General features: G+C 50.0%; 1 protein-coding gene across 1 annotated transcript in view; it reads left to right on the top strand.

Annotated features, from left to right (window-relative positions):
• The window catches only part of LOC118092051 (SCO-spondin-like), a 187,176-nt gene that overhangs the window by 144,487 nt on the left and 26,744 nt on the right, over window positions 1–15,945 (top strand). Inside the window, exons 81-90 of the mRNA XM_060281073.1 lie at window positions 727–893; window positions 1,728–1,888; window positions 3,048–3,268; window positions 4,328–4,522; window positions 7,038–7,247; window positions 8,499–8,666; window positions 8,762–8,893; window positions 10,946–11,186; window positions 12,994–13,146; window positions 14,207–14,253. Of these exons, the coding sequence (XP_060137056.1) occupies window positions 727–893; window positions 1,728–1,888; window positions 3,048–3,268; window positions 4,328–4,522; window positions 7,038–7,247; window positions 8,499–8,666; window positions 8,762–8,893; window positions 10,946–11,186; window positions 12,994–13,146; window positions 14,207–14,253 (1,695 nt within the window). The remainder of the gene's footprint in view (window positions 1–726; window positions 894–1,727; window positions 1,889–3,047; window positions 3,269–4,327; window positions 4,523–7,037; window positions 7,248–8,498; window positions 8,667–8,761; window positions 8,894–10,945; window positions 11,187–12,993; window positions 13,147–14,206; window positions 14,254–15,945) is intronic.

Here is a 15,945-nt window from a genome sequence, read left to right as displayed (position 1 = left end):
GTGTTTAATAAAATATCTAATTCTTGCATTGTGAAAAACGAATATTTGGGTGAAAAGTGAAAAACATGAATTGCAAAAAATCTAGAGCTACAGAACAAAACCGACTTCAGATATGAAATCAGCACATTGAAATTAGGTTAGAACAACTGCAGATGTCAATGCAACAAAAAAATTGTTCCCCAGTGTAATTACTAACCTCTAACTTAAAATGATCTTTTTATTCAGAAGAAACTTAATAATGCAATTGGCATTTGGCAATAACAAAAGTTCCTTTAGAAACACCATGTACAAAGACTCATCATCTAGTCTCTAGAAACTTGCCATAACATGAAATAATAATAGGTGATGCAAATAGGTGATATATGATGCAAACTACTAATAATTATAAATAGCAGAATGTAGGCATCCTATATATAGAAAGGAGGAAACTAGTGATATTTTAGGGAGCAGGTTAGCAGGCAGGGCCCAGAACTTACATCACAGGAGCCTACACAACACACAAACACCCTTGCTGTATGTAGGTCTTATTTTATTTGTTTTTTATCTTATATTTTGGAAATGTACGGCCAGGTTTTTTTCCCCTTTAAATTTTCTGGGGGCCCCCAAGAGAGTGGGGCCCTAAGCTAGAGCTTGTTTAGCTTATACATAAATCCAGCACTGGTCCTCACCAAGGGACCAAGAGAAGGGCCTCCAGTCACCGTTGCGCTCTTTCTCCCATCCTCTCAGAGGTCGGCTGCCCGGTGGGGCGTCTGTACCGGGAATGCCTGAAGGAAGAGGGGTGCCCCTACAGCTGCGCCCATCTCACCCGCCGGATGGACTGCTTCTCGGACGGCTGTGAGGAAGGGTGCCACTGCCCCGTGGGGACCTACCAGCACAAAGGGGCTTGCGTCCAGGTGGGGACCTCTGAATTTCTCTCTCTCGCTCTGTCCATCATCTTCATGGTTTTTTTTTCCCCTTTACTGCTATTGCTTCCAGGGGCGATATCCACCATGGAGTTTTTGTTGTTGTTTAGTCGTTTAGTCGTGTCCGACTCTTCGTGACCCCATGGACCATAGCACGCCAGGCACTCCTGTCTTCCACTGCCTCTTGCAGTTTGGTCAAACTCATGTTCGTAGCTTCGAGAACACTGTCCAACCATCTTGTCCTCTGTCGTCCCCTTCTCCTAGTGCCCTCCATCTTTCCCAACATCAGGGTCTTTTCCAGGGAGTCTTCACTTCTCATGAGGTGGCCAAAGTATTGGAGCCTCAGCTTCAGGATCTGTCCTTCCAGTGAGCACTCAGGGCTGATTTCCTTAAGAATGGATAGGTTTGATCTTCTTGCAGTCCATGGGACTCTCAAGAGTCTTCTCCAGCACCATAATTCAAAAGCATCCATTCTTCGGCGATCAGCCTTCTTTATGGTCCAGCTCTCACTTCCATACATCACTACTGGAGAAACCATAGCTTGAACTATACGGACCTTTGTAGGCAAGGTGATGTCTCTGCTTTTTAAGATGCTGTCTAGGTTTGTCATTGCTTTTCTCCCAAGAAGCAGGCGTCTTTTAATTTCGTGACTGCTGACACCATCTGCAGTGATCAAGGAGCCCAAGAAAGTAAAATCTCTCACTGCCTCCATTTCTTCCCCTTCTATTTGCCAGGAGGTGATGGGACCAGTGGCCATGATCTTAGTTTTTTTATGATGAGCTTCAGACCATATTTACAAGTCCACTCTCTTTCTCTCTGGCTTAGGAGTGCCCTTGCATCCTGACCGAAGACGCCCTCAAGATGTTCTGGAACCACTCCTCGGACCCCAGCCCCGCTCTGGTCATCCTCACAGCTCAGGGTCAGCAGCTCTCCCCAGGAGAAGAGGTTGCCCCAAACACCACCATCTATTCCGCCTGCAGCAACTGGTGAGCTTGGCCAGATTTCAACCGTTGATTCCATGCCCAGCTCACGGGTGAAGCCTCACCTGTGCCACTGCAGCCTGAAAGACGAGCAGAAAGTGTCTCATCCCACATGCCGCTGCCCCCTGGCATTCCTCGCGGCTGCACACCAGCTTGTTAAAATAATTGTGTGTGTTTTTGTAATTATTTGGAACAAATTTTATATATGCATATAGTTTAATTCAATTAATGATGAATATTCTTTTTATTTGTAAGCCACCTTGAGCCCAGCAAGGGGGGAAAGGCGGGGTATAAATAAATATTTATTATTATTATTATTATTATTATTATTATTATTATTATTATGCCTGACAGCTGTTGGTTGCTGGTTTGCCATCGGCTTTCACATCTGCATAGGATTTCAAGAGGCTGCCTTATACAGTGGTACCTTGGTTCTCAAACTTTATCCGTTCCAGAAGTCTGTTCCAAAACCAAGGCGCGCTTTCCCTAGAGCAGAAGTGGCCAGCTTCCAAGAGACTGCGATCTACTCACAGAGTTAAAAGCTGGCAGTGATCTACCCCCTTTTGGGGGGGTTCAGGTCAAAGTTGTTGAGCTTCTTTAGCAGGCATCCCCAAACTTGGCCCTCCGGATGTTTTTGGGACTACAATTCCCATCATCCCTGACCACTGGTCCTGTTAGCTAGGGATCATGGGAGTTGTAGTCCCAAAACATCTGGAGGGCCGAGTTTGGGGATGCCTGTTCTTTAGGGAGGAGGAAAGCGATGCTGAGCTGTTTTAGGAACGAAAACCCTGTTTTCCCTGTTAGGGAAAAAGGTCAAAGTTGTTGAGTTTTGGGGGGGAGAGAAGCCCTGTTTTTTAGGGGTGCAGGGCAAAGATGTTGAGCTTTTTTTTAGGGGAGCCAAAGTTTGTTAGCTTCTTTGGGGGGAGCCACTGATCTACCAGTGATCTACCACCGACATCCAGTGATCTACTGGTAGATCATGATCTACCTGTTGGACATGCCTGCCCTAGAGGAATAATGCAAAAACGGGTTAATCCATTCCAGACTTTTAAAAACAACCCCTAAAGCAGCAGTTGAGGATTATCTTAGAACTGTTGGAAGGAACCTACAGGGGCCACCTGCTGACTTGGGGACCCATCCTGACTGTCGCATCTCCTCCATTCAGCTCCTGCCGCAACGGGCAGCTCGCCTGCGCTTTCTCCCGCTGCCCCGTGGATGGGGGCTTCTCAGCCTGGAGCCCGTGGGCCCCTTGCTCCTTAACCTGTGGGGGGCTGGGGAACATGACCAGGACGCGAGAGTGCGCCAACCCCAAGCCTGCCAACGGCGGGAAGGACTGCGCCGGCCCTCGGTTGGACATCAAGTACTGTCAGACGCTGGATTGCCAAGGTAAGAGGGCAGAGTCAGGAGCAAAGGTGCCTAATTTTTATTATTATTATTATTATTATTATTATTATTATTATTATACCCCCGCCCATCTGGCTGGGTTTCCCTAGCCACTCTGGGAGGCTCCCAACAGGACATTAAAAACACGATCAAACCTTTAAAACTTCCCTAAACAGGACTGCCTTCAGATGTCTTCTAAAAGTCAGATAGTTATTTACTTTCTTGACATCTGATGAGAGGGCGCCACCACCGAGAAGGCCCTCTGCCTGGTTCCCTGTGAAAAATCCAGAAGCATTTTTGCTAGGCATTTCAGGTCAAGAGTTGCCGAAAGAGAAGAAATAATAATAATAATAATAATAATAATAATAATAATAATAATAATAATAATATATTATTATTATTATTATTATTATTATTATTGGTACCCCACCCATCTGGCTGGGTTTTCCCAGCCACTCTGGGTGGCTTCCAACAAAATATTAAAATACATTGGTCTGTTAAACATTAAAAGCTTCCCTAAATAGGGGCTGCCTTCAGATGTCCTCTAAATGTCAGGTACTGTAGTTGTTTTTCTTTTCGACACCTGGTGAGAGGGCATTCCACAGGGTGGGTGCCACCACCGAGAAGGCCCTCTGTTTGGTTCCCTGTAACTTGGCTTCTCGCAGTGAGGGAACCGCCAGAAGGCCCTCGGAGCCTACTGGGGAATCCCAGCCAGATGGGCAGGGTATTATTTTTATTATTATTCGTTCTGCCCAACGGCATGCAGCCGGTCAGTGCACCAGCTGCCTGGCCCCTGGTTTTGCCACAAATCATCACGGAGGTGGTTTTCTCCAAGCGGGAACCTGTGTGAAGTCTGCCACCATTGGTTAACCCCAACATATTCTTTTCCTCCTTCTTCACAGCGGTGGCTGGACCCACAAAAGAGCCCATCTCTGTCGTCCCAGGTAAGGTGGGGAGAGAGGAATGAGGAGGACCAAAAGTCTGGTTTAGAAGCCCTCTCCTCGGCCTGTTCCCTTTGGGGAGGCAGAGGAACCCCACCCCACCCCAGCCCAGAAAGCAAAGCCGCTCCTCTGCCCCACTCTCCAGGCTCCGAGGAGGACAGCTTCACCCCTTGGTCACCCTGGACGCCTTGCTCCAAAACCTGCAGCGACCCCGACCTCCCGGCCCTCAAGACCCGCATGCGGTTCTGCCAAGGGTGGGCCAACTGCACGGGGGACTCGTTCCAGGAGCGAGAATGCAACCTGCCCCAGTGCACAGGTGAGGAACCCAGAGCCAGCCGCCCAGAGGGGCTGGGATAACACCCAGCCAGGTGGGCAGGGTACAAATGATGGAATTACTGTTATAGTTATTAGGAACGGGGCTCGGGGCTCACGCCTGCTGGTTAGTGGGTGGGCTGAATAACACAGGAAGACCTTCCCCACTTGGGACAGAGCAGCAGCGGGCGCAAAGTGATGCTCACTGGGGCAAAGAATCTTAATTTCTCACGGGGTCTGAACTGGAAGTGACAGACCGGGAACGAGACCTTTGGGATCAGGGTGGATAGCCCAATAAAGAGGTTGACGCGATGTGAAAAATGCAGATTCCACACTACTTATCCTTAAGAAAGGAATTGAAAATAAAACTGCCAACATCATCATGCCGTTTCGCAAATCTATGGTGCATTTGGAGTTCTGCCGCGCACAGTTCTGGTTACCTCACCCCAAAAAGAGTATTGTAGGGTTGGGATTGTCAAACTCAGCCAAGAGCATAAGGTCGGACAGATTCCTCACTGGCCTTGCAGACAATTTCATTGTCCAGAAAGTGGGAGAAGCAACAAGAGGATCAGCCATTTTAGATCTGGTCCTAACCAATAGTGATGACCTGGTTAGTGGGGTAGAAGTGGCAGGAGCATTCGGTGGGAGTGATATCATGCTCTTCTGGAGTTTAAGCTCTGGTCAGACCTCACCTGGAGTACTGTGTCCAGTTCTGGGCACCACAGTTCAAGAAGGATACTGACAAGCTGGAACGTGTCCGGAAGAGGGCAACCAATATGGTCAAAGGCCTGGAAACGATGCCTTATGAGGAACGGCTTAGGGAGCTTAGGGAGGGGGTTGGACTGGATGGCCCTTGTGCTCTCTTCCAACTCTATGATTCTATGATTGTAAGCGGAAAGGAGCAACCAAGCATAGTAAGACTCAAATCCTAGACTTTAAGAAAGTCAACTTCAGAAAACTAAGGGAAACGCTGGGTGAGATCCCATGGACAGAAATACTAAAAGGGAAGGGAGTTCATGATGGTTGGGAGTTTGTTAAAAGGGAGATATTAAAAGCACAACTTCAGGCAATACCAATGAAACGGAAACATGGAAGGTGCCTAAAGAAGCCAGGGTGGCTGTCTAAAGAACTTTTAGCTGAGTTGAGATTTAAAAGGGGTATGTACAAAAAATGGGAAAAGGGGGAAATCACCAGAGAGGAATTCAAACATATAGCCAGCACGTGTAGAGACAAAGTCAGAAAAGCTAAAGCACAGAATGAACTCAGGATAGCCATGTTCAAATATAGAAAAGGATGTCATATAGAGGAGGGAGAAGGGGATGTTTTCTGCTGCTCCAGAGAAGCGGACACGGAGCAATAGATTCAAACTACAAGAAAGAAGATTCCACCTAAACATTAGGAAGAACTTCCTGACAGTAAGAGCTGTTCGACAGTGGAATTTGCTGCCAAGGAGTGTGGTGGAGTCTCCTTCTTTGGAGGTCTTTAAGCAGAGGCTTGACAGGCATATGTCAAGAATGCTTTGATGGTGTTTCCTGCTCGGCAGGGGGTTGGACTGGATGGCCCTTGTGGTCTCTTCCAGCTCTAGGATTCTATGATTCTATGAAAGGATCAGGAAAGGACCCCTGGACTTATCAAGGGGGTGGAGCAACTATAAGTAAAGGAAGCAGCATTTGGGGGTTTTCAGTTTACAGAAAAAGCGAGTAAGTTCACATCCAGACTTCCTTTTGCACTGTGCTTTCCAGGCACCGTGTTTTTTCTTTGTTCGTTTTTTCTCCTGTTGCTTTCTTCGGAAAAACTCTTGTTTTACCACTGAATCAGGGGGGGGGGGGGAACCCAGCATTTTGCAGAAAATCCAATTGCCACTCGCTCCAATTCAGCAGTAAAAAACAGGAGTTTTCCCAGGGAAAGCGCCGGCACACAAGCAAAAATGCTCGGCTGTGGAGCGTTTAAAGCCTAGAAAAACAGCACAGAAGGAAGTTTCGATGAGCCCCTAAGAGGCAACATAGTAGAAGTTTATAAAATGATGCCCGGCCTGGAGAAAGGGGATGGAGAAAGGTTTTTCTCCTGTCATAAGACTGGGAACACGTGGACATCCAATGAAGCTGAATGTTGGAAAATGCAGGGCAGATAAAAAGAAGTCCATCGTCACGCAGCTCTTTGTTAAACTGTGGAACTCCCTCCCACAGGAGGCAGAGGTACCCACCGGCCTAGATGGCTTTAAAAGAAGATTAGGCAAATTCATGGAGGGTCAGCAATGGCCACGAGCCAGGATGTCTCCGCTCTGCCTCAACAGCTGGAGGCAGCGATGCTTCTGAATTCCACTTGCTGGAAACCATAGGAGGGGAGAGTAGGCTCTTGTGTTCGAATCCTGCTTGCGGGTTTCCCATAACGGGCACCTGCTTGGCCACTGGGAGAACGGGGTGCTGGTCCAGGTGGGCCCTTGGCCTGATCCAGCAGCAGGCTCTTTTAAAAGCGATGGCGCAGAATGACCCTCTGCCTTTTTCTGCTGCCTCCCACAGACGGCCCCCTGTGCCAGGACGAGGAGTGCCTGGGACTGAACTGCACTTGGAACGCCTGGTCTCCCTGGAGTGCATGCTCTCGCAGCTGCGGGGTGGGCCAGCAGCAGCGCCTGCGGACCTACAACCCACCGGGGCAAGGAGGGCACTGGTGCCGAGATATCTTGACGGCCAACGCGGAGCGGCGCTTCTGCAACCTGCAGGCTTGCAAAGGTAGGAGTCGCACGCAGGTCCTGCTGTCTCCCCTCGAGTTCTCCATGGCGTAGAGAAAGTGGACAGAGAAAGGCCTTTTTCACCCTCATCACGCTATAACCACATGGTTAGACTGCGGAACTCCCTGCCACAGGGATGGCCACCAACACAGCTGGCTTTAAAAGAGGATTAGGCAAATTCATGGAGGAGGAGGAGAGGGCGATGGAGGGCAACTAGCCAGGCTGGCTGTGCTCTGACTCCACATGCTTCTGAAGACCAGCTGAAGACCAACCCCGGAAGGAGAGGGCTGTTCTTGTGCTCAGATCCTGCTTGCAGGTTTCCAACAATGGGCATCTAGTTGGTCCCTGTGAGGACAGGATGCAGGACCAGATGAGCCATTGGCCTGCTCCAGCCAGGTCTCCTTATGTTGTTATGAGTGAAACCTCCAACACCAAGGGCAGTCTGTCTAGATTCCTAGGTTCCTACGGGTATCTGGGCCCTGTGAGAACAGGATGCTGGACCAGATGGGGCCCCTTTGGCCTGATCCAGCACATGCTCTTCTGAGTTATTACAACTTGCCCAGGTGCCTCTTTCCTCTGGTCAGCCAGTCCCCGAGTTCAAGATTTGGCTGGCTTCCCCCAGGGAAATTCAGGGCCAGAGCTAAAAGGCAAGATCCCTCTCTGGCAATTCTCCACAATCCAGCCTCTGGGAACGAGACTTCCAAACACCCCAAGAGCCAGTGTGGTGCAGTGGTTAGAGCAGGCATCCCCAAACTTCGGCCCTCCAGATGTTTTGGACTACAATTCCCATCTTCCCCGACCACTGGTCCTGTTAGCTAGGGATCATGGGAGTTGTAGGCCAAAACATCTGGAGGGCCGCAGTTTGGGGATGCCTGGGTTAGAGAGTGTTGGACCAGGACCTGGGTGACCAGGGTTCAAATCCCCCTCACCCAGCCGTGAAGCCTCGGGTCATTGACTCACTCTCATCCATGCCTCCCTCGCAGACTGTTGTGAGGATGCAGAGGAGAAGCTGGGCGTGCCACCTTGAGCTCCTTGGAGGAAAGGTGGGGTTAAAACGCCAAAATAAAGGGACAAAATAAAATATCCTGTGGCAAGGAGTTCCGAAGATGAGCTGGCTTTTGGGTGCATCGGCATTTGTTGGGATGTGGAGGGGAGGGTGAGGAATGGCTCAGAGCCCGTCCCCTTTGCATGTCCATCCGGCCCACCCTAGACAGCCCCCCCTCTCAGCCCCCCTTTGTCCCCCCCTGTGCAGTGGACGGTGCCTGGTCCAAGTGGAGCCCCTGGTCGTGGTGCGACCGCCTCTGCGGTGGGGGGCGCTCGTCACGGACGAGGATGTGCGCCAGCCCCCCGCCCAAGAACGGAGGGCGCCACTGCCCTGGGGAGAAGTACCAAGTGCGCGTCTGCAACCCCAAACCCTGCGGTAAGTTGGGGGGAAGAGGAGAGTTGCCCCCTCCCCAAAGACCCAACTCCCCTCCCTGGACCACAGCAAGATAACAGGCGGCTCTCTCCCAGCAGAGGAGGGCTGCCCCCCAGAGATGCTCGTGGTGGGCTGTGCCAATGAATGCCCACGCCACTGCTGGGACCTCCAGGAGGGCATCGCCTGCCAGGACGGAGAGGTTTGTGAGCCCGGCTGCCGGTGCCCGGAGGGTAAGCAATGTTCTTTTGCCTGCCCCATGGTACATTTAGACACGGGGAATATTCCCCAATTGTTCTTTCGTTTTTATTTATTCCGTAAATTTCATACGCCACTGGATGGTGGGGGAAAACTTCACGGGGGTCTACCAAAAAAAAAAAGATAAAGCGATAAAACCATCAAGGGAAATTCGCAGCGATGGTTTAAAACAGGCCGAAAATTAAAATGTTAAAATGGGTTGGAATTCTAATCCCCTTTCTAAGAATCTCAGCAGGGTCGCCTGAACAATATAATGCTTTGAGTAGGTGCCGTAAAGAGCGCCTGCCTGACGTCAAGAGGCAGGGAGTTCCCAAGGGCACACTAAAAGATCAAGTTGCTACAAATGCAGAACGGGGGGTTATGTGTAACGATGCGAGTTCTGCAGAACAAGCGGGCGCATGTGCACTAAGGCGAGATCACGGGCAAACTGGTCCCAAGTTGTTCTGTTGCAATTGTAACATTGGGGCTCTTTGTAAAGCAAGAAAACGGCAAATTGTGCAGCTGTTGGAGAGCTCAGGAGGGGAGAGTGGCTCTCGCACAGGGTTCAGCAATCATTTTCAGCAGGGGGCCGGTCCACTGTCCCTCAGACCTTGTGGGGGGCCAGACTATATTTTGGGGGGGAAATATGAACGAATTCTTACACCCCACAAATAACCCAGAGATGCATTTTAAATAAAAGGACACATTCTACTCATGTAAAAACATGCTGATTCCCGGACCGTGCACAGATTGAGAAGGCGACTGGGCCGCATCCGGCCCCCTGGCCTTAGTTTGCCTACCCCTGCTGTTGCATTCAACTCCTGCTTGCAGGTTTCCTATTAGGGTCTCTGGTTGGCCGCTGTGAGAGCAGGATGAGGCACTAAGTGGGGCTGTTGGCCTGATCCGGCAATGTTCTTAATCTTAAGCATGGGTAGGCAAATTAAGGCCCAGGGGCCAGATTGGGCCCAATCACCTTCCAAAACCGGCCGGCGGAATTAGTTCATTTCCACCCCCCTCTCCAAAATATAGTCCGGCCCCCCACAAGCTCTGAGGGACAGTGGACCGGCCCCCTGCTGAAAAAGTTTGCTGACCCCTGTTCTTAAGGGTGCTATATCCACCTTGGATGGCTTTAAAGGAGGGTTAGAAAAATTCACGGAGGAGGAGGAGGCTGTCCGTGGCCCCCACCCCCCGTGGCTCTGTTCTGTGTCCAGTCTCAGAGGACGTGTGACCACTGTATTCTGCTCTGCTCAGACGTCACCTGGAGTACTGTGTCCAGTTCTGGGCACCACTGTTCAAGAAGGATACTGACAAGCTGGAACGTGTCCAGAGGAGGGCAACCAAAATGGTCAAAGGCCTGGAAACGATGCCTTATGAGGAACGGCTTAGGGAGCTGGGTATGTTTAGCCTGGAGAAGAGAAGGTTAAGGGGTGATATGATAGCCATGTTCAAACATATAAAAGGATGTCATATAGAGGAGGGAGAAATGTTGTTTTCTGCTGCTCCAGAGAAGCGGACACAGAGCAATGGATTCAAACTACAAGAAAGAAGATTCCACCTCAACATTAGGAAGAACTTCCTGACAGTAAGAGCTGTTCGGCAGTGGAATTTGCTGCCAAGGAGTGTGGTGGAGTCTCCTTCTTTGGAGGTCTTTAAGCAGAGGCTTGACAGGCATATGTCAAGAATGCTTTGATGGTGTTTCCTGCTTGGCAGGGGGTTGGACTGGATGGCCCTTGTGGTCTCTTCCAACTCTACAATTCTATGATTCTATGAATATCTTGTTGCTGGGAGTCACAGGGGAGGAAAGGGCAGGTGTTGTGCTAAGGTCCCACTTTTCGAGCTCCCCTTGGGGGCATCTGGTGGGCACCAGGTTGGCGAAGGTGGGCAGGGTGCAAGGATAAGTGCTCCTTGTAAGGGCGCCAGGAAGGGAGAAGGGGGGAGATGGGAAGAGCCGGTCTTTCCAGTCCCCTGATTCCAGCCGTCTGTGGGTCTCAGCCCTCTTCCTCACTTGCTTTCCCCTTCCTGCTCCCCCCCCTGCTCCCCTCCCCCAGGGACGCTGGAGCAGGACGGCGCCTGCATCCCCCCTGCCCACTGCGAGTGCACCGATGCCCAGGGGCACAGCTGGGCTCCGGGCAGCGTCCGCGACGACGGCTGCGACAACTGCACCTGCGCCGGGGGGAGGCTCCTCTGCACCAACCACACCTGCGCCCCCGGCGAGTGCGCCTGGAGTCTCTGGTCCAGCTGGTCCCAGTGCAGCGTCACCTGCGGGAACGGCCTGCACACCCGCTTCAGGTATCGTTCAGGGAATCAGACAGGTGAAACTCGGAAAATTAGAATATCGTCGAAAAGTGCATTCATTTCAGGCGGGTCCATTATAAATCGTATGGAATTAATGAAATGTAATAATAGTGATGTTTATTTTTGTTTATTTTTGTATTATTGTAACTATTTGTTTTATTACTGTGGCTTGGGAGGCGCTGTTGCCCTGCCGCCCAGTAAAAAGCCTCGCTCCGCAGCTACCTCGCTCACCTGCACGGCGCGCACTTTGCTTCTTCCTCGCTCGGGCGGAGGCGAGGGGCTTGCCAGGGAGGGGCGTCAGCGGCCGCCGCTGACGCCCCTCCCTGGCCTGCCCCTCGCCTCCGCCCGAGCGGGAAGAAGCAACGTGCTCTCCGGCTGAGCAAGTGAGCAAGGAGCCAGCCACCGAGCGATGCTTTTTACCATGTGGCAGGGCTCGGCTTGGGAGTCGCGGGGTGGGGGGTGGGGCGCCGAGTGCCACCCCCCTCCAGAGTGGCATCCGGGGCAGCCTGCCCCCAACGTACCCCTTGCTACGCCCCTGGTTGGAAGGGACCCCGGGGGGTCATCTAGTCCAACCCCCCTGCCATGTAGGAATCTCAGCTCAAGCATCCATGACAGATGGTCACCCAGCCTCTGCTTAAAAACCTCCAAGGAAGGAGAGTCCCCCATCTCTCAGAAGAGTCTGTTCCACTGCTGAACAGCCCTTACTGTCAGAAAGTTTTTTGTGTGTGCGTGAATAATTTTTATTACACTTTCTGTTTTACCATTTAGAATATTCATTTAGACCAGGCATCCCCAAACTGCGGCCCTCCAGATGTTTTGGCCAACAACTCCCATGATCCCTAGCTAACAGGACCAGTAGTCGGGGAAGATGGAAATTGTAGTCCAAAACATCTGGAGGGCCGAAGTCTGGGGGTGCCTGATTTAGACGACCTTAAAATATCCACGACTTCCCTTCTTCTCTTTCCATGGTTCATTTTGCATAGCATAAATCCCTGCATATTTTATATAAACGAAGCCATTCAGAATTCCATTATTACACCCATCAAAACTTATTTACACTGTTGGATTTATCTTAATGCTGGCAGCGTTTTCAAGTGTACACAATTATCCCCCATATATTCAATAAAGGTTTTCCAATATTCTTTAAATGAATGATCTTCTTGTTCTCTTATTCTATGTTAGATCCGCAAGCTGCGCATATTCCAACAGTTTAAGTTGCCATTCTTCTTAAGTTGTTTTCCATTTTGGGGCTCACAAAACACGGGGCGCAGTAGTGGCACACATAAATAACCTTTTTGGACACCTGGGAATTTCCATCTGAATTATCCCCAACAAAAAGGACTCTGGGTTGTTGTTTTTTAGAAAGGTGTAAACATTTTTTTCGATTCATTTTGGGTCATTTCCCAATACTCTTTTACCCTTTTACAAGTCCACAACCGCCTCTTTGAACCTCCAGCCCTTATCTGATTCTGCCTTGTACATCTTAGCAAGTCTACTCAGAGTTAAATAAAGACCACCTGTAAATCAATTTCACGTAGTTCTCCTTCAAATAATAGCATGCTGTGTGCGATCCGTCAGAACCTTGTTCCTGGTGCTATGGATTGCTGGATTGTGTTAAATCCTGCCTTTTCCTCCAGGGAGCTCGAGGCGACTTACCTTGGAGCTGCTTGGAGGAAAAAAGCAGGAGACAAATGCAACGGAACAAATAAATTAAAATGAATTGGATTCCCTGGGGTTGGGGGTCTGTTTCCTTCTGGCCCAGCACGCGGTGAAGGGTGCCTGTTTGTCCTCCCCCCTCCAGGACCCCCACGTCCGGCTCCTGGGCTGCTGAGTGCCTGAAGGAGGAGCTGCAGACTCGCCCCTGCGCCCCAGGCGCCTGCCCCCCTCTGTGCCTGCGAGAGGGTCAGGATATGGGTCTGGGGAGCACCTGGCTCCTGGGAGAGTGCCAGCAATGGTGAGTGCCTCCCTCGACTCAGAGAGCGGAGTCCCGTGTAATATTGATTGATTATTGCCTTTGTGTTCGAATCCTACTTCCTAGTTTCCTAGCCTCTTTTCTTTTAAGGACTATTTCTCTCCAGGTGGCTCTGAAGAGCTGCTGCCAGTCAGAGCAGGCACTCCTGGGCTAGATGGCGCAATGACATGAAGTGTTATAACACCCACCCACACCCCATGCCTTCGACAGGCATGTCAGCTCTCCTTTTATAATAATAATAATAATAATAATAATAATAATAATAATAATAATAATAATAATTTATTTATTTATACCCCGCCCTCCCCAGTCAAAACCGGGCTCGGGGCGGCTCACACCAATAAAATTACAATAAAACATAAAAAGCAATTAATTAAAATACAGTATTAAAATTTAAAATGCAGCCTGATTTAGAATCATAGAATCGTAGAGTTGGAAGAGACCACAAGGGCCATCCAGTCCCACCCCCTGCCAAGCAGGAAACACCATCAAAGCATTCTTGACATATGCCTGTCAAGCCTCTGCTTAAAGACCTCCAAAGAAGGAGACTCCACCACACTCCTTGGCAGCAAATTCCACTGCCGAACAGCTCTTACTGTCAGGAAGTTCTTCCTAATGTTTAGGTGGAATCTTATTTCTTGTAGTTTGAATCCATTGCTCCGTGTCCGCTTCTCTGGAGCAGCAGAAAATAACCTTTCTCCCTCCTCTATATGACATCCTTTCATATATTTGAACATGGCTATCATATCACCCCTTAACCTTCTCTTCTCCAGGCTAAACATACCCTGCTTCCTAAGCCGTTCCTCATAAGGCATTTTAAGTATTCCATAAATCCAAGCCATGAGGGAGGAAAACACAGGGGTCAGACTAAGTCCAACCCAAAGGCCAGGCGGAACAGCTCTGTCTTGCAGGCCCTGCGGAAAGATGACAAATCCCGCCGTTTAAGTTGCCATTTTCTGAGGTGGCCGGAGATTGGAAGCTAGGTGAGGGGCTGTTAGCCTGTTGGCAATCGCTGACTCCTTTTCTCTCTCCTTCTCCCCAGTATTTGCACCCCAGAGGGCGTCTATTGCCTGGACATCGCCTGCGCAGGTGAGTCTTTCCTTCATCAGCCGAACCTGGGCATCAGTCAACGTAAACAGACTTCTGCCAACTTGGTGCCCTCCGGATGTTTTTAGACTACACGTCCCATCAGTCCCAGCCAGCACAGGAAACCAGCATTAGCCTTTTTCGCTGCTGCATCACACGCTTGACTTTTGTTAAGCCAAGACCCCTAGGGGATCCTTTTCAAATGGACTACTGGCAAGCCAGGTGTCCCCCATCTTTTATCGGTGCAACTGGTTCTTCCTGCCTAAAGTAGAACTTGACATTTGTCCCTGTTGAAATGCAATTGATGTTTTATGGGTGGACATGACGAGCTGGTTTGCAAAGGGGGAAACCCATAGAAGACCTGTGGACAAGAGGGACCTTAGAGCCCTTTCTAGGCAGGGGAATGTGGCAAAAGGGTTGTGAAAAGAGAGAGGAAAGCTGAAGGCTAGGAATATAATAGAGCAGGGAGGGGGGCAGTGGCCATGGGAGCAGACTCCGGGGGGGGGCAGGTCCCTTTGGCCCACCAATAAAATATTTGAGGGGGCCAGGCTACCCCAAAGTGGATGGTGTCTTGTGATCAATTATGCAGGACAGGGCTTGCCTGGGCTCCCCAATATTTATTCAAGCTGGTACACCTGCCAGTGACAGCAGGAGAGTGTTGGTCTGATGTAGTCGAAACAAAATAAAAAAAATCCTTCCAGTAGCATATTAGAGACCAGCTAAGTTTGTCACTGGTATGAGCTTTCGTGTGCATGCACACTTCTTCAGATACACTGACATTAGATTCTTATCTCATTATACATGATAAAGCTATTTTGGGCCATCTCATCCCTTGCTTTTTCCTGTAAGACCATGTGCAGTCGTTAACAGTGATCCACAGGTCTACCAGCTCCATCTGGTACGCAGGCTGAGACCCTACCTGCCTGCGGACTGTCTCACCAGAGTGGTGCATGCTCTGGTTATCTCTCGCTTGGACTACTGCAATGCGTTCTACGTGGGGCTACCTTGGAAGGTGACCCGGAAACTGCAATTAATCCAGAATGCGGCAGCTAGACTAGTGACTGGGAGTGGCCGCCAAGACCACATAACACCGGTCCTCAGAGATCTACGCTGGCTCCCAGTACGTTTCCGAGCACAGTTAAAAGTGTTGGTACTGACCTTTAAAGCCCTAAACGGCCTCGGTCCTGTATACCTGAAGGAGCGTCTCCACCCCCACCATTCAGCCCGGACACTGAGATCCAGCACCGAGGGCCTTCTGGTGGTTCCCTCATTGCGAGAAGTGAGGTTACAGGGAACCAGGCAGAGGGCCTTCTCGGTAGTGGCACCCATCCTGTGGAACACCCTCCCAGCAGATGTCAAGGCAATAAGCAATTATTTTACTTTTAGAAGACAACTGAAGGCGGCCCTGTTTAGGGAAGTTTTTAATGTTTGATGCTGTACTGTTTTTAATATTCGGTTGGAAGCCGCCCAGAATGGCTGGGGAGGCCCAGCCAGATGGGCGGGGTATAAATATTATTATTATTATTATTATTATTACCACACCTGTCAGCCAATCACCCATTCCCACCACCCTTCTGAGTAATACCCCTCCCCACCCTCTCACTATATATAAAGGTCTGGTGACTTCTGTTTCAGTGTATCTGAAAAAGTGTGCATGCACACGAAAGCTCATACTTATGACAAACTTAGTTGGTC

The sequence above is a fragment of the Zootoca vivipara genome, chromosome 12 (genome assembly GCF_963506605.1).
Source record: "Zootoca vivipara chromosome 12, rZooViv1.1, whole genome shotgun sequence".
Taxonomy (NCBI): Eukaryota; Metazoa; Chordata; class Lepidosauria; order Squamata; family Lacertidae; genus Zootoca; species Zootoca vivipara.
This window is presented reverse-complemented; position numbering and strand designations above follow the sequence as displayed.